Source organism: Centroberyx gerrardi, chromosome 1, assembly GCF_048128805.1.
Source record: "Centroberyx gerrardi isolate f3 chromosome 1, fCenGer3.hap1.cur.20231027, whole genome shotgun sequence".
Taxonomy (NCBI): Eukaryota; Metazoa; Chordata; class Actinopteri; order Beryciformes; family Berycidae; genus Centroberyx; species Centroberyx gerrardi.
Window position 1 is genome coordinate 4,931,596 of NC_135997.1, and position 23,441 is coordinate 4,955,036.

A 23,441-nucleotide genomic window follows, 5' to 3' on the forward strand; every position below is an offset into this window, starting at 1 on the left:
AGATGGTGTGGGAACAACCATAAACAGTTACTGAAGAAGAGGCATTGTGGACCGTTTAAAACATCACGTATTTGTCTCCGTCAGTCAGTTTGTAAACACACTAGAGGAACGTGACAAGGTGGCGAATACACGTGTTGAACGGCCAATCAGAACCAAAGATTCTCCCTCATTCTTGCACGTGCGGATGTGTAGCCAATAGGAGACCAGACCGTTGGAAGTTGATGACGCCTCGTATCAGTGAATGTAGCTGCATCACAAGTCGAATACAAGAGAGTAACGTGGTTGACAGAGGAATGGTCTTACTTTTCTAAAGCTTGAGATCGACTTGACTCATCGAACTTATTTAACTCAAACATTGTAATCTTTTCGAAGACTTTTGTTTTTAATCATGGTGGTAAATTCTGTTCACTGGTTCCGCAAAGGTCTGAGGCTGCACGATAACCCCGCTTTACAGGAGGCTTTGGACGGAGCGGACACGGTGCGTTGTGTTTATATTTTGGACCCTTGGTTCGCAGGTTCTGCTAATGTTGGACTCAACCGATGGAGGTCAGTGTTAAAAATCTAGACAGAAACCTAACTACTTTTCTCACATTGTTCTTTCCCCAACTCTGCCCACAAGTAACTAACTCAGAAAGAAAACTGTGAATCCTGTGATTTAGAATTAGCTAAGTCATACGAAACAGTGGCATCAAACAAGTTAGCGTAACGCTGGCTAGCATGACAAGCAACACATTGGCTAGCTTGCTGCCTTGAAACATAAAGGTCGATGTCCTAAAGCGGATTTTGTACAGTAATATAAATCAGCACACGAAATGTTAAATTGTTAATTGGTCTCTCTGAAAGCTAGCTTTCAGCAGCCCCGCGTCCTCAGATTTTGCATTAACAACATGAATGCAAAATTAATTAACAACATTAACGCAAAATCTGCATTAATGCATTAATTATCATTAATTAACTCAGTTAACATCAGTCATAACATTTGACGACATAATAGAGCACTAAAACTATTGTCTGATGCACTTGTAAAAGAAAACTCTTGCAATCCATGGCAAGTGTTAGACAGACACTTTTATGTTTTGCAGACTTCAGGATGTCATTGCACGTAAGGGTTAGATCACATGCTGAAAAGTCCCACTTTAGTCTGTTCAGACACTTTGGGGACCCATGCGGGGGAAGCATGAACATGAAGGGCTGTCACTGTTTAACTGTTTCAGCGGTTGAGACACCTTAAATTAAAGCTGACAGCCTCTACATTAAGCTCAGGGAAACTGTACCATTCCACATCCAAAGTAATTACAGTATCGGGCCATATTATCAACCACTGTCCAAATACTTTGCTCACTGTATAGCCAGTTTAATGTAATTGTGCACAAGTTGTAGTATTACCATAATGCAACTAAAACTTTGTACCATTCAGAAGTTCTGTCAGACAGGAATTCATCACACAAAACAGAATAACACATCAAGGAAGCCACTATGGTATTGCATACATGCTAATTTGCTGTTATGTTTGTTTCTTTTCAGGTTTTTATTGGAGTCCTTGGAGGACCTGGACACAAGCCTCCGTAAACTAAATTCCAGGCTGTTTGTGGTCCGTGGACAACCCACAGATGTCTTTCCACGCCTGTTCAAGGTTAGTATCAAATTAGTGGTAGGAAATGGAAAAAGATTTGCTATTGCTTATTTTGTAGTATTCAGGCCCATTCACATGATTTTGTTCCTTGAGTTATTCTGGAAGTGAACTTGAACGGCCCCCAAAGCTGGGTATCTACATGGTATAAGTCCTTGGAATTAAAGTAAACATTTCCTATCATTTCCTGTCGGTAGTTTTCAAATTAGGGATTTGCTGAGCATGCATTGCCCTGCCTCACATTCAGTTACAGACTTTCATACATGGGAGCTGGCCAGAACAACTGCAGTCTTCTAGTGTTGGTCACTGAGAAGCTCTGAATCAGCATTTTTCTGTCCACAATCCCACTTTCTGTGCCATATTAACATCTGTAAATAGCCTACTTATTCACAGGCTGTGTTTTGATTTTGTCATAGAAGGGTCCGACAATCACAAGCTGACCAGCTCATTGGTTATGTCTAGCAGCTAGTCACTACTATGCCTGACATTAGGTAGGATACTGTAATTGTACAGTTTTCCACAGACAAGCATGAAAAATGCAGACGTGGTAATTGACCTGTTTGAAAGGCAATGATTTATGCTGTAACAGAGCATCTCTATCAAGCAGCATGCATGTGTATACACATACTCAAACTATATCTGTGAACAGCTTAGTCTCTTCAATCCATGCTGAGCCCTTGTTGTCATGGTTTAGCTCTATTGTACCTCCTTTGGCTGAGCCACCTTCATCATGCAAAACCACACCACCCTGCAGTTTTACATAACTTGCAAGCTGGCAGAGGAGTATGTCTTCTTGTTTTGGTGTGGCCTTGGCACTGCAGCAATATTTTTATGCAGGCATGGAAAAGTCTAAAATTTTATTATGTGTAAATTAAGATATAAGGTCCATCCTTCACGCAGGCCACCTGAACAGAAAATGTTTGAGGTTTTTTGTCACATTCTGACTGCTATTTTAATATCAGAAGTATGTCAGTTCGTACCTGCTAAATAGATGCCCATATATTTTAGCCTTGCAAGCTAAACCTTCATTACAGCAAATGCTAGTAAGGAGGAAGTCATTCTGTTATTTTGCCTGTTTGTATTTAACTTAGAACATGAGCTATATGACTAATTAGCTATTTAGTAAATAATTTGATGTAAACTGTGGCAGTTGGTGTCCCTTCCGTTCATCATGGGAGTGACATAACGAAACAGTTTCACAAACATGACCTGCAGTTGCTCAGTTAAAAAGGTATAATTCAAACAGCAAAACCAAGCTCCTCGTTTACTGACTACAGTGTCGGCTACATCAAAGTAGCTTACGATTTGGACCAAGTAAATTATATAGCCTATTTGGTTTGCAGTGGGGCTTAATTCTGTATGGAATGCTTTGTCTTTCTCATGTACATCAAATGTACATTTTGTGCTTAAAGCACATTTCATATTTAGTAGAAACATAAGGCAGTGACAAGTCTGCACAAAATGTCTATTAAATGTTTAAATGGCCTAAGTACTGATCTGAATGGCATGACTCATCAAAAGGATGGTATTGTCATTTGTCCTTTTTTAGCAGTTTTAAATAGCTTATTATGAAAATCACCCCATAGAATCATTACACTTCAATCTTGTCTGTCTTCATTCTTGTTATTTTGGTCTGTTTTAAAGTATCATAACTTTTAAATTATGCCATTACCACTCACCTTAGACTGTCCCAAACGGTCCAAAACAGAATGGATGGTGTCTAATCTTTGTTTGAAACGGCTGAGTTCCAGCTGAAGTGCCTAGCTCTCTGCAGTAGGTTATACTGAATTGATCCATCAATCATCATAGTTGCCACAAATGGCAAAAGGATCCACTTCTGTCATCAAGCACCTGTGATCCATGGTTGCTACACCAACTGAAATCTACAGCCTGCAAAAGTGTTTATTTAGTCATGCACAGTCCACCTTCATCCCTTGGTTGTTTACCCCGCTGATTGATTTTTAAATCCATGTGTCCAACTCTGACTCATTCGAAGCCCATGAAGTAGGCTAGTAATCAGCAGATCAAGGGAAACCCACACTCTACACATAAACAAGGAGAGACAACATTTCTTTCATGACATTTATTTGCCAAAGTTATGTTCAGCCACAAAGATCATCGGTGCAGCAAAGTGCTCGAGTGAAAGAGACAAACGTTTTGATGATTATATCATCTTCAGTGTCTTCACTGCACTTTTTCATTGTATTAGCTTGTGCATTAGCTCTTCATAAATGGATCCTACGCACCTGCAACCAATTAATTTGAATGGACAGAGTCCAGGTGCATTTGTCTTTTGGTTTATTTAAGCCTAACAATAGTCCCTCTGCTCTTTGAAAATCCAGTGGTTAACAATCAGAGAGGTGTGTTTGTGTACCATATGTGCTGCTGTGTTTGTGTTTGGTTGGCACAGAAGAGTGTGTGCAAAAGTGGTCATACTAGTCATTAATCACGTAACACGCAGAGATGCCAGTGCCTTTCTGGCCAACCAACTCATTTGGCATCACAATGCTTTCTTTTTTAAGACAACACTGACTGATATAATGTAAAAGCTCTTTAGGAAGGACGCTGAGATTGAAACGGGGAAGTGGAATGAGGACTATTGACCCCTTTTGGCCATTACTGATGTTGAATTGGACCTGAGACTAGGGATAGAGTTGAATAGTTATGTGACAATACTTAATTATGGCAACTCCCACCTCTGTCATTGTTGTGACCGACAGATCTAAAAGTGGATTATATTGTAAGCTGACAAAGTGATCCCCGGAGAGGTATTGCTGTGACAGAAGTTGAATACTTTGTTAGGTATGCTGACTGTAGGATTTCAGTCAAGACAATTGCCTATTCCAAATCTTTGGTGCAGGTTGGAAACTGTACCGCCTCTTTGGCGTGATCTTTGCACATTTGCTTCAAGTGTCACACATTTAGTAGTTATTCCCCCATTTACACCGGCCTCTGTTGTACACCAGCTTAACCTCTAGGCATTTTTTATTCCTACTTGGATGTAATCAGTCTCTGGTTATTAAATTATACCGCATCTCTAATTTGACATATCTGCTGCGTTGTAGTTATACAAATCATAGATTTTATTTATGAATTGACACACAGTTGACTAACTATGTCTTTTCTCACTGGGCGTTGTTGCTATTTGGGTGTAGCTAGGTGTAGTAGCCTCTATCGTATATATTTATGATTTTGGTCCAAATCAAATACAGTCCACCAAATGTGTAAAGAGAAACGCCCTGATTTAAATATGATTGGAATTTGCACATTCTGACTGGTGACTGCTGAGCAAGGTGGTAATTCAATACGTAGGTAACAGGAAATGGATTGCATCTGAAATGTGATAACTATCATCAGCTTTATGCTCTACCGCTACTGAATCCAAGCATGACAGATACCATTGAGGCTACTTTTTTTCATTGTTAAGGTTTTTTTTTTTTTTTGTAAGTAATAAGACTGCTCAATGCTGCGAATTTGGAATGCAATATACTGAGAAAGCGATCCTCTTATTATTGTAATGGCTAGTAAATGCAGTGTGCTTTTCTTCCCCGAGGAATGGAATGTCACACGGCTGACCTTCGAGTACGACTCTGAACCCTACGGCAGAGAGCGTGACGCCGCCATCCTCAAGATGGCTCAGGACTTTGGGGTGGAGACGCATGTCCGCAACCTGAACACCCTCTACAAGCTGGACAGGTAATACTGTAAATACACAACAGATATTCCATGTGGTTCATGTGGTAGATGAGATTCTTGTTACTGACAATTTGGGCTGAATTTCAAACAGGACAGAAATTATCCGGGCACAAGCATGAAAATCTTTTGTCTTACCCATTGAAAAAGTCTTCACGGTTTTCTGCGTCAAAAACACAAGTAGTTCCTTTTTTAAAAGACATGTCACTCCATACTAAGGATGAGTAATTGGCTAGATTTCCCCCTATCGTTCCATCACCTCCCTCATTTCAATTCCCCACTAGCATTGTTCAAAAAGCTCTCGCTCTCTCTCTTTAAAAAGGAAAAAGCACATTTTACAGTTTTGCTTTCCTCTGAGATATAAGTTTTATACTTGAAGACCTACTTTTCTGCAAGTAGGCTAAAGAGTGAAGCATCTGGGTATTGACAGCATAAAAACTTTGATAGCCTACTGACGGTGCGTGCTGCACCTGCTGGTGGCTCTCATTCAAATAGGAAAGCGCCATAGCAACAATTACCATGTCATAGCCATACAGTATGCTCTCACAACATAATTATCTGAAACATCTGTTTGCTCTTTTCATTTACTATAATATGCAAGGCTGTGAGAAGGTGCACAATGGTGTTTTGGCTGAATTTGTTTGCTCTGCATCCATTTGAATGAATCTGATTATTATGTTTTTGTACTCTGACGCACTCACACACACACACACACACACACACACTCAAAAACAAATCCAGACATTGCATGGTCTGTGGTAATGGAGAAGCATGGACTGCTGCCCCCTTCTGGTTATGAAAGAGGCCCACACAGTCACACTGCACAACATGTGCTGTGACAATCTAAGCAGCAAAATTACTCAGCCACATAAACATGTGCTGTCAGAGCAGACGGCCCAAGCTGCTCAGCCCTGACAGGAATGCAGTACAACCCTTCACATGTAGAACATCCTGTGTCTAACCTGAACTTTTTCGGCTTACTTGCCAACGGCTGGTAAACTTTAAAAATAAATAAATAAATGAATACCTGCCAAGAAAGTTTTTTACCAGCTAAAAAAAAAAATATATAGAAATGATAAAGAATTTAAATATATTTTCCTTAGGACTATGTCACCATGTTTCAGTGCTATTTGGTGTATAGAATTAGGTACTGTGTGAAATAATCAATAAAAAGACAAAAGCAGATTTGGAGTTTGAATTTAAAACTTGCTCACTGACTTATACAGTGGATCTTTTTTTTGTCTTGGTCTTTGTGTTTTCCCTTTGGTGGCCTCACACCTGCTTGCCACAGGGAATACGTTTCAACTGACAATAGGCAAATTAACCATCCAGGCAGTTGAGAAACGGGAGGAAAAGTTTGCAGAAGTTTTGTGTAGAGACTGTAAATACCAGAGGAATTTAAACATTTTTTTCATTGACATGTCTCTCACCCTATGTTGTATAAGAGCTAGCTAAGACATGACAGGATTAAAGTCACCCTGGCCGCTACACACCCTGGAATCACAGGAATGCCAGGCTATGTAACTGTCTATGATGTAATGTTGTGAGTGAATCATTTTATCCAGTGTGAATAGAGAAAATTTCTTATGTGATTGTCTTTTATGTGTCCTAGTGAGGACTGAATATTGTTAGTGTTAAAAAAAAACTCTTTCAGTGCTTCAAGTGTTGCATAAAGCTGTTCAGAACTACTGTCACAAGGCAGCTGCAATTCAATTTTAGAACTGTGATTAAAAGTAAGGCGTTATGTAAAATGTATGAATTTTACAGAGATGTATTGTGACGAGGTTTATTGAATCTTTCTGAGAAAAACAAAAATTACACAACTGTTCTTGATCATTCTAAAAAGTATATTTGAATGTTAGACAATAATGTATGATGATAAATCTTGAAAAGGGCAGTTTGAATGATGTTTATGAAATCCAGAGTCATCTCCAGGAGTTGGTTTGATACTGGATTCTCCAAAAATAGGACTGAATATACTCCACATAAATAGAGTGATGTTTTTTTGCCTTCGTTCTTATATTTGAGTGATTATTCCACTCTCTAAATTCACTTCAAATAGTATTAACCACACTCCCCATTCTCCACTTTCCCACACGTCTCTTCTCCTTCTGGCTGCAGGATAATTGAGATGAACAATAACACCCCTCCCCTCACCTTCAAGCGCTTCCAGGCCATCATCCAGCGGCTGGGGCTTCCCAAGAGGCCTGTCCCCACTGTGAGCCGCCAACAGATGGAGAGCTGCCCCACTGACATCACATCCACACATGACCAACATTATGGAGTACCCTCCCTCGAGGAACTTGGTAATGAGAGTGTGTGTTTCTGTTTTTATTTGTTTTCTTTTGAACAACATGTATTGATATAACGGAGACAATTTTTATATTTGGATAGGTTTTACGACGCACAGCTTGGCACCCATAACCTGGAAGGGAGGAGAAACCGAGGCTCTAGAGAGACTGAACCGACATGTGGACAAAAAAGTGAGTAAACCTGGAGGTGTCCATTCTTTAAGACGACCACCTACAATATCCTGTCACATGAAACAAATAAAAGCTGAAGTTGGTGATTAATTTTGTTACCTAATCTGCAGACATGATTTCAACTCGGTCAGGAAAAGTCTGATGTTGATTTCTAACACAATGAGCATAATTTTTTTGTTTTTTGATGGTTAGATGGTGCAAAGCCTGTAGGACCGAGTGAGAGTTTATCCTCCCACTGCAGGCCAATATTTCTATCTTTGGAAAACAAATAACCAGTGTTGGAACTTCAGCACTCTGCAACAACAATGGAGGCATGGAGATTTTGGCTAGTTTGGCAAGCAGCTGACAGACTATGGGACACCTAATTAACTATGCATACTGTCAACCAGTCAGAGCATTCATTAAAACCTAGGCATAGTTACACCAGGAAGTAGATTGGAATTCTAAATCTGTTTGATTCTGTTGACAACTAGAGGGAGAGTTTTTCGAAGGCATTAGTCAAATTTCCACAATGCTGTCAGTTAAAATAATTAATGTAACTTTACATTAACAGGTACTTTGTTAAATTATACCATGAAATTGAGAAATGCAATTTTCATTGTACTGGACCTTTTAATGTGCTTTTTGCTTTTGCGACAATTTATCAAAATGTTCTTGTTTGCTACTGTGTTCTTTTATCTCGACATAGGGATGGCTGGCAAACTTTGAGCGTCCGCGAACAGGAGCAGAGTCCCTCATGGCTAGTCCGACAGGCCTCAGTCCCTACCTGCGGTTTGGCTGCCTCTCGTGCCGAGTGCTCTACTTCAGACTTAGGGAGCTCTACATGAAGGTAAACAATTGAGCTCATTTCCAAGCAATAAAAAGCAGCATTGTTGGCCTACAATCTGCTTTCTCTTTTCTGATAATAAAGAATTAAACTAGTTTAGAACTGGGGAATCTGCAATGCTGAATTTGTTATCCTCTCTATTTGCCTGACCAGTTCATCTCTGACAGTTAATTTTCAACATTATTCATTTCTTTTTTTTTTTTTACCAAATCCCTCATATATAACACATCATCCCCTGACTCTCCTGCTCTCCTCAGTACACCTCAGATCTGTTCTCTCAACCCAACCCTCAGGTGAGGAAAAACCACACGCCGCCTCTGTCACTCTACAGTCAGCTCATGTGGCGGGAGTTCTTCTACACGGTAGCCACCAACAACCCTTCCTTCGACCGCATGGAAGGAAACCCTATCTGTGTGCAGATCCCCTGGGACCGCAACCCTGAGGTGCTGGCTAAGTGGGCAGAGGGACGGACAGGCTTTCCCTGGATTGACGCCATCATGGCCCAGCTGAAGCAGGAGGGCTGGATCCACCACCTGGCCCGGCATGCTGTGGCCTGCTTCTTAACAAGAGGAGACCTTTGGCTCAGCTGGGAATGTGGCATGCAGGTACGCCAAGCCTGTCACCTTGCCAGTTAATCAGTCGATCAGACAAACAGCTCTCCCTCACCTCATATTGAACTCGCCTACTGTATAGCTTTGGAACTGCAGTGGCCAAACTCTGTGTGACAAAAAAATACTTTTGCTGCAGAATATTTTAGTTTCAACTAGATTGAGCTAGCAAAGCATGTTTTTTTGCGTAACCGGTGTGAAATTTAGTTAGCATGTTTGTCATTTAGACACTACAAATCAATATAGGTTGACAAATGCTATTGCCAAATGCCCCTAACATTCGAGGGGTTGTGAAAAGGACCCACATGTTGGTTTTCTCCTATGTCCAAATTTGTAAATTTGTATCCTCTTGATTTCTACAAATCAAGACACAGCAGACTGTGATACTGACACCTTATAAAAAACTTTGGATTTTTTTCAATCAAACCTAACAGAATGTAATAAAACAATGGACTATTTAGGTTTGGGTGCCTGAAAATAAAGTCCTTTTTATTTTTCCTGTTTTTTGTATGGATACATGTCTGTGTGGTTGCACAATTCACTAGTTGAATAACACTGGCAGAGAGGAGATTTCACTGTGAATAAGATCTTAGGCAATATGTTTTATGTGTGGTCTGGTGTAGGTGTTTGAGGAGCTGCTGCTGGATGCAGACTGGAGCATCAATGCGGGCAGCTGGATGTGGATGTCCTGTAGCTCCTTCTTTCAGCAGTTCTTCCACTGTTACTGTCCTGTGGGCTTCGGCAGGAGGATCGACCCCTCCGGAGATTACATCAGGTACGTTAGGAGCCTACACCAATAATTCTCAATTTTTGGTGTTTTGCTCTTTCTCTGTGACATGGTCTTCTATGTTTGATTACTCTGTATCGTCTTCTCCCTCTCTTATTCTAAAATGTAATATTTTAAACTACTATTTTTGTCAGTTTTAATGTTTTAGTTTTACATTCTGAACCAAAATTCCCAACAAATTCCCAGTATGGATACCATCTCTGTCCTGAACACCTCAACAGCGCAGGTAGCATTGTGGATTCACAATAGCTTTACATTTTACTGACTGTAGACTAAAGCCACCGCCACAGATGGTCGTATTAATTGCTCGACATTTGTCATTCCCCTCTGAACTAGTTTACCATGACATAATGTGATTGATGGGATATGAGAAGTACATTAGGTGTGATAGCCAAGATGTACACAATAAAGCATTTGACATTAACGCACGCAGTGGGTTGGCATGTGTTCTGTATGTGTTTCCAGGCGTTACATCCCCATACTAAAGGACTACCCAAACCGATACATCCATGAGCCGTGGAGCGCCCCGTATGAGGTGCAGAAAGCAGCACACTGCGTGGTGGGGGTGGACTATCCCAAACCCATGCTGGACCACGCCCAGCAGAGCCGGCTCAACATTGAGAGGATGAAGCAGGTCTACAAACAGCTGTCCAGCTACAAGGGACTCAGTAAGTACAGTATATTGTACTATAGTGTTAGGTGGCCTAAAAAAATAAAAACGTGTACTAATTGTTGGCAAACTACCCTTGAAAACAATATCCTTTCACTTAACAAAATATAATATTGAATCTTTCAAAGTATTCAGATAGCTAGCAGACTTGCATAAAGTTGAGTGAACTAAGTAGTCAGATTACCAGTTAGTGAAATTGCACTAAGTAATTCAATAACACACACACACACACACACACACACATACACACAAAAAGGGTTGGGAGTTGAGGTGAGGTGAGTGTTACTCATTCCCTTTCCCAGAATTTCCCCACAGGATTGAATCGTCAATGTAAGAAGCTCGGCTCTCTAACCTTTAGTTTAGCTGTTGCCCTGCTACCCGCTCTATTTCCTTCTAGCTCACACACTCCATAGCAAACACTTGGTCCAACAACTTCAAGTGTAAGTTTGGTATAAATGAGTAACCCATCATGACACTAGTTCAAAATTTATAGATCTTGGACAAAATGAAAAATTAAAAGCAAATTTTGGAATCCTTAACAATCTGTGAGAAAAGGGGAGAATGAGACTTAAATAATTTTGCCCTTGCTTAACTAGTTCAATAATTTTATTTTGTGGAAAATCCGTTTCTCTCCTCCTCCATCAGGCGTCAAGCGATTATAAAACACCTTATTTTGTTACCTCTTGCAGTTACATCTTCTATAACATTGGATTCTGGAAACTGGAAATACTGAATATCATTATCAAAACTGTTATTAATAGTAATAAGTGATTATTAGACATGTGAGACAATTTTTTTTTGTCAATGTTTCTGATGGCTGTGTTTTTTCTTTGTAAAATTGTTGAACATTTTTGCTGTTCAGTATTTGGATTGGTCGTCATTTTTTTTTTTTTCTTTGTGTCTAACCCTAACCTCAAAGAGTGATTTTTTTTTTTTAGGTCTTTTGGGCTTAGTTATACCTTTCAAAATATATTGTGTGGAACTTAACACTATCTCATTACACTGCACTTCCAGGTTCCAGGTTTTTACTTTGCCTTGCTCGTTGTGATCAAATCTCTACACTTCAGCCTAGTTTGGAGAGTTTCTAATCCCCCACCCCTCCTCCTCCTCCTCCTCTCTCAGGTCTGCTTGGGTCAGTTTCAACGCTGCAGGAGGAGGTGGAATCTTCAACGATGATCGACACATCAAAGGCTGCAAGCAGCATAAACAGTCAGTCACACTCTGTTAATATTTGCTAATTGAAAATGATGTTCAAATACTGGCTTTGAGTTTGGTGGTGGGTGGTGTTGTAATTAATATTGGGAGTAGTGCTGAAGAACAGAAAATAATCATGATGTCATCTTCCTACTGTATGCACATTGGCCAAGCACATCCTCATGTTGCCATTATGAAGTCTTGCATTGCCCTCTGTTGGTTCTATTGTTTAATGCTTCAACCTCACCCAAAGATGTTCCTGCTGCCTAACTGCCACTCAAATATATGCAAGATTATCACTAATTACACTGAGGTTGTGGCTTTACTCCCTCCTTAGTACAATATGTATTAAAGTGATCCTCATTAAGTAGTTACAGAATATTATTACAGAGCGTACTAGATTAATGCACAGGTTTCACTGGAATAAGGCCAATGTGAAGTAAAGTATTACCAGTCTTTGGAGAAAAGAGTGCAAGTGCTTGAGAAATGTTGTATCTCGTCTCTTGCTTTGGGTAATCCTCCCCTCTAGATATCCCATTTTCAGCATAACAATTTTAGCTATTACTAAATACTCATGACACGTCAACCTCCCAAACTTTCCAACAGGGGCTGTGGTGATTCCAGACTCCTCCTGTCACTCCGGTCAGAAAGCCACAGCAGCCTCAATGACGGCCACATCGGAGCTGTTGCCACCGAGGAAGAGGAGCTGGCCTGTGGAGCAGGAGCGACATTCTGACAAGTGCAGTCCACCAAAAATCCCCTGGTGCACTGAAAGTTCACTGCAGTGACCGGTAAGGAGTCGGCGCTTCAAAATGCTGTTTGTCTCTGTTAATATGAAATTGGTCAAGTCAACTTTATTGACATTTCAACCCAAGGGTTTCCAGGAATCTTCTTTTGTGCCACAAGTGTGTTTAAAACATTAAAGGTATATCACACATACACATAAATCAGTGAATCATACGTACACACCCCTCCTGCATTTTAAATGTGCATCAGAGTAACTTAAAATGCATCAAATAGCATGAATCGCCAAACTGATTAAAAGTTCAGTAACCTAATAACCTTAGGGTATGTGCTGTTCTTGAACAACTCGGTCCTGCATGTCCGAATGGAGGAGCTCATTCATTTGAATTCTATATATACTTTTCACTTTTATAGAATATGTTGCTTTAAAGGTAGACAAAACATGTGAGAATGTGTAAAATGTCATGGGTATTTCAACTTGGGTAAATACTTTCTTGAGCAGCTATGTGTCAACATATGCCTTGAAACTGCAGACTGCATATAATCGAAGCCAGACCAGTAAACCTCCCTATTAAACATTTTTGTCTGCTAATTTGGAAAGTTAATGCAGAGTTGAATCAGGTAAAAATATACATTTGATAAAATCAGGACATTTAATTCCAGACATCTTACCACTTCAGTCTGGTCTCATTATGAAGTGAGCACAGTGTTTTAAAATGCAAATAACTTGCTCTGTGGACAGGAAAGTGAGAGAAATGTGTTTCCCCACTACAAAGGGATTACATGGAGACACGACTAGAAACAGGAAGTAGATTGACATTGAAATAGTGCAGCTTAAGTGTTTCTTCTTTATCCTTGACCAAAACTTTACTAACTTTAACCACATAATTGCCTACCCTCAACTGAAATTGTTTAATGGCCTTATCTTAACTGTTAGCTAACCTTTTCACGCGACTACCAGATTAAAATGGCTTGTCCAGTCCATGCTATTGTCACATAACCTTCACTTTATTTGTGTCCACATGTAATCTGTATTTCAGAGTTTGTGCTCATTTCACAAAATGTTTTGAGACTGTTTATTCAGAAATTATCTCTCTATTTACCATATGCATTCATATGAGTGATGACTGTTGTAACACTGGTGCCTGTGCTCTGTCTTTTCCAGACTGTTGACTGTGCAACACAAGGACAACATGCAAGTGGACCCCCTCAACCATATGCAGCAACCTCACACCACACTGCACTACACTGTAACTACAAAGTCCCTACCACAATTACAAAGCAAAACATATGGAGTAACGACTAATAAATAGCAACTGTACAATGTTATCATTTCAATGTGTCAGTGATACATACTGGACTTTGGTTAAGCCATTGCTTTCAGCTAACGCATCGATATAAGTGACAGTGGATTTTCTCATTTGGAGCAGACTGCCAAATGTAGCATTACCACCAAATAATAACTTTGAAAATGAAATGTCACTTACATGTCTTATGCTGTTTTGATCCAGACAGTATTTTACCATTTATCCAGTTTGTTGTGCGTGTCATATTTTTTTATTATGCCTCACTGGCAGGCTACTTTTTAATGGAATATGAATCATACCCAAATGAAGTGTAATTGAGACGGTGCCTGGAGTATTTGGCTTCACAGCTTTTGCATAAGCTGTCTATTTTTGAAATTTATGACGGTTCCCAGAATGATAGATATGTATTTTTCTCAATTAGGGGCTAAACATGGAAATGACAATAACACAGTTTTTCCTGCTGGAAGAGTATGCAGAATTTTGTGTGATCATTTTATGACGGTTTTGAAGCCAACTGTATTTTTCCATTTGAAAAGTTAGATCCAAAGGAATTGGCTAATGAATAAGGCAAGTACAGAGGATTTCAAAGAGCATGGCCTCAGACTAGGAGGTGTACTATAGATTGAATATATTACTCCCAATTAAATAAATCTCTCACATATCAGTTTAAAAGGAAGCCCAGGCAAGTTTTTGAAGCATGTTACACTACTGCTCAGCACCATTGCCATCCCTTGAAAGTTTTATTTATTTTCAATATTTATTAGTTGGAAAATGGTTCCTTAAAATTACTTCTGCACTTTAGTGTTCTATTTTCCTTTTGTGTAATAATACTTTTGAGGATTTTTAAGTTCTTGTGACTCATTTAAATGTTGTTTACTTTGTATTACTTCTGGTATTAGGACGTTTTATTAGTGACTCAAGCCTTGGGTTTGATTTGAATTATGTGATGACTTTAAAAACACATTAAGTATAAATAATCTTTGAGGACGTCACAAAGTCAGAGGCAGTTGTGATCCTCGCGATGTACGGACGACAAAGCAAGTTTGTCATTATACTGTACATTCAAAAGTAGCAATAATATGTTGAGGTGCAACCATATTGTACTTAATATGGTCAATAATGTTGTCTTTTATCCTTAGTTTCAAGGCTTATGTTTAGAATTAAAACCTAGAGCCATAAAGATCTGATGTGAAGTCTTTGTTTTACCTAATTTCAAGGGATGCCAGTAATGCTGAGCGGCGCTGTAGCAGCTATTCCCAGTTAAAAGATAGTTTGTGCGTGCCTGTGCTACTGTAGATGATCAAAACAAATGCTGTGCTTTTCATCATATACTCTGGACTGCTAGCTACCTCTGTGATGTAAAGGACTGTGTAACGACCCTCCTGACTTTACTGAGGAATGTATTGTTTTATTATTTGGTAATATACTGTTATCTTAAGATATGTGTGTGCAATATCTGTGTCTCTGAAAACATGGCAAAACCAACAACACATTCCAGTCTGATATGCTTTTTTCATGCTGTGCTTAAAGAATTAAGCATTTGCTGCCTGATTAGACCTACTATTGAACTAGAATGGATAATACTAATACTATTGTGATGTAAAATAAAGAGAAAGACTTGAGGGTGATGTGATGCAAATGGAGTATTGTGCATGGGTCTTAAACACTTCAGGTTTAAGTGTAATTTGCGTCAGTAATAAATGCTTGGAAGAGATGCTGTGTGCTCAAGTGTTTGATACACACATGACAGGCTTTGTGAGGATGAATGACTGCTCACCAGGGGACAAGTCCGACTTATAAATAGATCTATATCTATAGGCCAGTCACAGTCTTGACGTCTTCAATCACATGATGGATTTAGCAACAGATCAATATGGGTTCACAAATACTCTTTCAAGAGAGGGAAGGGAGAACTTCAAGGGCTTGTGAAAAGGTCCCATGCAGGTTTTCTTTCATGTTCCCAAATGTCTAAAATGATGAATTCTCTGCATGCCACAGAAAACATACTGTGGTACTGACACACTTTTTAGCTGATGAAAAAATATGTATATTTGAAGGGAGGTAGAATCACATAAACCTCCTGAATAGTTTTCAAATTTTCAGGACGCAAAATGCTATTCATTATGCATATCATTAGCTAAATGTAATGGGAATTAAATCCCATGTCATTTTCATACCTTGGTTATTGATATGATAATAGTGTGATTCTCAATTTCCACCCTTAAATATTGTGATTTGACCATAATAAAAAGCTGAAATAATACTCTTTAGGACAATAGCATGTCAATGAATTAGACTTTCGATATAATACTTGAAATCCATCAAGTATTATATCAAAAAGCTATTCAATAACCATTGTTTTTCAGTAACCACTGCTTTGACTGTTGTTTTTGAAACTGCATGATAAGAGAGAGAACAAACTACTTTTCAGTAACAATGATGACGGCAACAAAAAGTTATTTACCCAACCATATGGGATTAAAACATCTCCGTAACATGATTTGGGGCATTTTGCCTTTATTAGATAGTGTATAGTGAAGAAAGACAGGAGAGACTGGGGAAGAGAGAGAGGGATGACGTGTGACAAATGTCCTGGGCCGGATTCAAACCCAGGACATTGCGGTTACATGGTATGCGCCTTCGACCACTGAGCCACCAGGATGCCCCAATAGCAGAAAATCTCAACTGAGTTTATTAAAAGACAATTGTCATCAGTTTTGATCTTTTAATCTTGCATTCTGAACCAAAATTCCCAACAATTTCTCAGTATGGACACCATCTCTGTCCTGAACACCTCAACAGCGCAGGTAGCATTGTGGATTCACAATCGCTTGACATTTTACTGACTGTAGACTAAAGCCACTGCCACAGATGGCCGTATTAATTGCTCGACATTTGTCCTTCTCCTTCTGAACTAGTTTACCATGACATAATGTGATTGATGGGATATGAGAAGTAGGCGTGGTACCCAAGACGTTCACCACTACAATAGAGCATGTGACAGAAACACGTGCAGTGGGTTGGTTTGTCTGCATGTGCAGCCAGCTGTTGGTCAGGGTGGAGCACCATGCCCATATCTGAGCACATACATATACACACATACACATACACTGGAATACATAATATAAGTAGGATTTTGGGGGATAGGTGTCTTTAAGGAGTAGCATATAAGAGAAAGTAGTATATGAGTAATATATAAAATGTGAATATTGAAAGCTGATGAATTGGAAAGGATTCTTTAAGCCCATGTTCTTCATTTTTGTGTATGATCCAAAACATAAAAATGAAGAACATGGGCTTAAAGAATCCTTTCCATATTTGTGGGCTTTTTTTTTTTTTTTTTTTGCGTCATTGGCCAGTTTACTGTGGAGAGAGACAGGAAGGATGGGGGAGAGAGGGAGGGATGACAGGTGATAAACTGTGTGTTCATGTCTACTGCCCCTCATTTGCCTGAAATTAGTTTTCCAATGATGTTCAGGATGTTTTGGAGTTTGACAGACTGAAAGAATCTGCTGAGAATAAACTAGATATACTGGGGGATAATATCTGAGTAGACGTTTTAACAGCTAGCGCAGGAACAGGAGGCAGCTCAAAAAACAATGGAGGAAGGCATCGGAAGATGAGCAAAATTAATAATGCGCTGAACTTTAAGAATCATTTGATAATGCTGAGGAGGGCAGAGAATCTTAACATAAAACAGAAAAAAAAAAAAGCAAGCTATAGGGCAGCATCACCAAGCTTCACCAAGGAGCAGAGTGGAAGTCTGAAAGCAAAAAGGCAGGAGCTAAAAACAGACCACAGCTTGGAAAAGGTGTTGAGGTTTCCCCCAGATAGCCTACTGATCGAAGAGCCAGAACACCAAATGGATTTTATTCCATCAAAACCCAAAGAGGAGCAAACTGCAGTAACACACAGAGAAGCGCTGTCAGCCCAGAGGCTAATGGACTCTCCTGTTGGGTTTACAGTACAAAAGTGCACAAGATTTCTTGAGATGGTTGTGGAAGCTTTTGCAAGTCGATTCAGAGGAGCAAATGATCCCAAGTTCACGGCATAAAGCACCTGAGAAAAAGAAATAACAAATCCATTTCAGCCCTATATGCCTCCTGAATGGAGATGGCAACATTTTCTTTAGTGCGGAGAACAGGAGTGTCAGGACAGTGCCAGGTATTTTCAGGGTGTTGGAACACAAGAGCATGATTTAGCATTAAATTCAATCAGCCAAAGAGAGATCTTGTGTTCCTGGACCTGGAAAAGTAATACACAACGTTCTGTAACAGTGTTCCACTAGAACAGTGGTTCTCAACGTGGGGTCTGGGGACCACCAGGGGTCCTTGAGGGGGTTCCAGGGGGTCCCCCAGCAAATTGACGAATTGTTAAACTTCACCATTATTTACAAGAAGTTAACACAATTATAGAACATAGGAGCATGACTATTTTGATCATAGTCTCACTGTTATCTCTCAACCTACAATACAGATGTCATGGAATTCTGGACAAAATCATATCTAATAATACAAATATTCTAAGATTTGGGTCAGAAATCTCATAAAAAGGGGGGTCTGTGTACTAAATTAGGGGTCCTTGATATGAAAAATGTTGAGAATCACTGCACTAGAATACCAAAAATCTGATCAAAACACATACGTTTTACCACCCTCGAAACCACAGCATGTCAGTTCCTGGAAATTGGCATCACGGCAGAGCGCACCATCTCCCCTTCAGTTCACTATGGCAGTGGAGATGATCATGAGGGCATCAGAACAGGTTGTGGAGAGAGATTGGCAGCAGAGGGAGTTCTGCCTCCCACCCATCAGGGCATGTACTGTACGAGTGATATGATAACGATCGCTACAGCACTGCCCTCCTTGCCTTGGCTGCTTATCAAAGCAGCCACACTGAATGACCTAAAGTGGGCTAGAATGGAAGTAAAACCAATGGAGCGATCAAGCAGCATTGCTGTAGTCAAGGGAAAATGATTCAGGCAGTAACAGTGATGATGAGGCAGTAACAGTGATGTCAGAGAATCCAGTCAAAAGCTTAAGAAGACGATGAAACATGAACCTGACAGACAAAGAGACGATACCAGGGTTAAAGCAATATTCCACTTAACATGGTTGTTATTCGGCCCTTGACCACCATGAAAACCAGAATATAAACCAATCACTACGATCGGATGCAGCTGGACAAGTTTGCAGTGTTTGAACGAGGCCAAGAAAATAGCCTGAAAACTTACATTTAATATGTTTGTGAACCGATTCAACAACAGATCCCACTTTTAAGACAACAAAGCAGTCCTGGGTCAGTCGTCATTTTGCATTTCTGGCATCTTTGGTTTTCACTAAAATAAATATTTAAAAATAAAAGTAAATCTGGTCTCCCAAACAGGAACTATCTCTCCTAAATGGTATTCCTACCTATTTTCGTGGCTCATTCAAATGGATGGGAAGTAAAAATCTGAACGCTACAAACTCATCCAGCTGCATCTGATCTTGGTGATTAGTTTATATTCTGGTTTTCATGGTGGTCAAGTGCAGAGTAACCCCCATGTTAAAACTAAGTGGAATATTGCTTTAAGATTTGAGGCTGTGTATAGTGAGGCCAATGTTACCAAGCAAGCTAAAGTTGCAAATGCATAATGAAGACCGGAGAAGACACACAAGTGTAGTTCCCACTCCAGCAACTGGGCATAAATGTGCTCAAGAGGCATTTAGATAGACTTAATTTATCATAAGATGGCATAGCTATGATAGCAGAAGTTAAGTCATGCACTGATGAATTATTTTTACAGTTAAGTGTTTGCTGATACATTGCAGCATCTTTACTGCTGAGCAGGTTGGTTCAAGTTAAAGCGCTCAGTTGTCTTGTTAGCCTACGATTGTTGATGCATTGCAGGTGCTGTACTGCTGACTGGGCTGTTTCAAGCCATTACAGCCAGCTGGCTCTTTAACCTATGATTGTTAGTATATTATGGTTTCTGAACTCATGCAATTACACCTAAAACAAAGATATCTCAAATACAAGACCGCAATGTAAAATTATTGTTCAAAGCCCCATTTTAAATACCAGGGGCCAATTGTGCTTTATATAAGGCTAGGTAAAAGAAGACAAAATGTGTACTACTGATAACAAGTAAACCTCTATACTTCACTAACAATCATTTTGATATTGTGAATAAAAAAAATCAGATCAGAATGTGAGTATTCAAGAATTAACAGAGCGGTCAAAACAATTCTTACACCACAAGTCAGGCTGAGTGTTCATTCTGCCCAAAAAATAAATAAATAATCAAAACAGAATAGGGAAGGGAAATGCGTTGTGTGTCTGTATCTGCATTTGTATAATTGCAAGTCCAAATATGTTTTCAGGTACCAAATAAATATTGATATTTTTGCATTACAGGCAGCTCCCTTCCATATTTTGATTTTTTTTTTTGCCTCCTGAGCGCCTTGCCTATTGTTTCCACGCTATTGCTGTTCATTCTGCCAGACAGGGGCCAGGCTTGACGAGAGAGTGACGAGTCGCTCCCCCGCTCACTCTGGGCTCACTTTTTGGAGCAACAGGGGAGCCAATTACAGCTGACAGAGCACATAGCTGATTACAGGCACAGAAAACATCAGCGTCTGCCTCTGATGTCAAGAAGTCCTCTTTAAGTGTGCATTGACTGTGACACTGCTGAAAGTTGTATAACCATGTGCTGATGTGGCGTTGGATGTCATCATCTCACGAATGACACACACACACACACACACACACACACACACACACACACACGCACCATCCTTGACATCTTATTCAGGCCAAGTTGGAGGTTCTGCCACAAAAGCTTACTTTTAACATGGAGGAGCTTATCTAACCCATCCAATGATTTTTAAAAAAATGTTTTACTTACTCCTGTACCAGGTGTTGAAGGCTTATACAGTATAACATCCTTTGTTATATTAGCCCCTTTTCCATTAAGGAACTTAAGCCCAGGAACTTAAGCCCAGGAATTTAAGCCTAGGACTTTTTTTGTTTCCACGTTGTTTTTTGGACCTTCAGTGGGGCTTACCTGGGGCTTATTTCAGGTGCTTAAGAACCACCTAAACACCTAGGTCCAGCACTACAGTGTTGTCACTTTTTACACTTCTTCAATGACCGTGGCATCATTTGAAATGTTAACTGGAAATAATTTATTATAAATGGTGTAATATTAGAATGTTATTCAGACAAGTAAATCATCGAATTCTGCAGCAATGTTCTTGAGTGCTGAATTTCAAGATATGTTTATTTATATAGTTAACTTCACCCTTTCTGCTTTACTGCATCGCAAACAAATGTATTACTGTCACTAAAAGCCCCAGTGAACCGGCCTCAACCATATGTTTCTCTCAGAAGGGATGTACCGTTGGTTAGCTAAATAGTTCATAGTTATTTGCTTAAACAGCAGAGTCAGCAGTCCACTCACTTTTAGCATTTTTGTTATTTGGACAGTTAGACAGCTGAAAGGGAGACACAGGAGAAAAATCTCTGGTAGGATTAAATCCTAGATCATGCATTGTACATTTTATTGAAGCTCACAGCCAGTGGCTCTGTAACACTTATCACCTACAAGATATCAGCATCCATTTAAAAGTGATTTATCTCAAAAGAAACAGTGTTTGTCAGAGAATCAAAGAGATCAAACTGTGAAGTATTCGTGCCTGGAGAGAGTTGAGTGGTTAAGCCCATCGCCTCTGGAGCCACGTGTCCCCCTGCTGGGCCAGGAGGTAAAAACAGGGTTGAGAGTGGTTCAATGGGGGTCTGAAGTTGGGCGCCCACTAGTTTTTATCTGACCACATGTTGATAAAGAAGAGGCCTGGAGTATCTCAGCCACACCTAAATCTTAGGAGAAAATATGATTTTTTAAATTCATACAGTAAATAGTATTGTTTGTCTTTGTAACCATGAGTTCATTTTACCTTTAGGAGCCTTGAACGATTTTGACAAATCAATAGTTTTTATGATGCTGTCTTACTTCCAAGACCTTTGATCATGTGCACACAACCAAGTTCAACCAAGTTTGTTTATTTATCACAAGCCTGTCTCACAGGACTGCACAGAGAATGAGCCTAACTAGATCTAACTGATCAACAGTCAGCCATAGAACAGAGTGATATAGGACAAACATCAGGAAAAGCGCAGCAGATTTTACCAAGACATAACAGCCGACCTATTCTACAGAGCGTACCTGACATCACCAGCCCAGATCCTCAAAGCATACAAGGACACATCCAAGAAAAACATCCAAGAAAACCCTTCATTAACCCTTAATTTTCCCCAATGAGTCATTGCATAAAGAGAGGAAGTGGTTGAGAAATTTGGCCTCTGGGTCAGATTTCATATGTTGCTATGGGGAAGCCAGCCAGCAGCCTCTACATGAGCTTATCTAACCCATCCAGTGATTTTTGTTTTTTAGACAGACGGGCCATTTAAGAAACTAGAACGTGTGTTTTTTTTGTTTTTTTTAAAACAATATTTTTATTGGATTTTCTCTGTTTTTTCCACAAAAACAATAATGATAATGATAAGACAAGCTCATCAACAATAATCAAACGAACCAAACAAATAAATGAATAAATACAATTAAATAAAAATAAAAATATATAAAATATAATAATAATACAATAAAAATAATAATAGACATAACAAAACAAAACAAAACAAACAAACAAAAAAACCCAGCTCAGATCAGGTAAGTCACAGGATGTTCAGGTTCAGGTGATTCCTTGTAAAATAATGGAAGATAAATCAGGATCAAGATATTTCAGATAGGGCTCCCAGACTTTATTAAAATGATCTGTTTTAGAGTGCAGAATATGTGTAGAAGATATTTCAATGGAATCAACTCCCATATAACCCGATGCCAGCTCCTAACAGAACCAGAACGTGTGTCGGTGACAGGTCCTCCTCATACAGTTCACCCTTTGCATTGCCAGTGTGGGTCGCTGGCTTGGTTTCCATCGGCATCGGACGGAAGAGGAGAGAGGTCAGTGGGCGATGCAGCGCCGGGGCTCCATGAGAGTCTCTGAGCTCCAAATGAAACACTTCCTGGAGCAACAGGGGAGCCAATTACAGCTGACAGAGCACTATAGGTGATTACAGGCAGCAGAAAACATCAGCGTCCGCCTCTGATGTCAACAAGTCCTCTTTAACTGCGTGTCTAGCCCTGTCACCCTGCTGAAAGTTGTATAAGCGTGTGTGAATTGATGTCATCACCTCACAAGTGGCACACACACACACACACACACACACGCACACACACACACACACACTTAGCCTACTATCACTTAGCCTACAATCTTCCAACTACCCGGTTGGAGGATCTGCCGCAAATGCCAACTTTTAACTTTACATTTTTATTTTATTAATTTAAAAAAAAAATATATATATATATTTTAGAGAATACTCATTGCTCACTCCTGTAGGATTTGAAGGCTTATACACATCTTATGTTCTCTCTTGTTACCTTTTTTACTTCTTA

General features: G+C 39.7%; 1 protein-coding gene across 1 annotated transcript; it reads left to right on the forward strand.

Moving 5' to 3' along the window:
* Positions 1-274: 274 nt before the first annotated feature.
* LOC139916683 (cryptochrome-2-like) lies at positions 275-15,656 on the forward strand. Its single transcript, XM_071905648.2, has 12 exons — positions 275-546; positions 1,525-1,633; positions 5,184-5,326; positions 7,445-7,629; positions 7,718-7,806; positions 8,495-8,635; positions 8,926-9,237; positions 9,864-10,015; positions 10,493-10,695; positions 11,820-11,906; positions 12,498-12,682; positions 13,801-15,656. The coding sequence occupies exons 1-11, from the start codon at positions 389-391 to the stop codon at positions 12,677-12,679; spliced, it is 1,761 nt and encodes a 586-aa protein (XP_071761749.1). The 5' UTR covers positions 275-388; the 3' UTR covers positions 12,680-12,682; positions 13,801-15,656.
* The last annotated feature ends 7,785 nt before the right edge of the window (positions 15,657-23,441 follow it).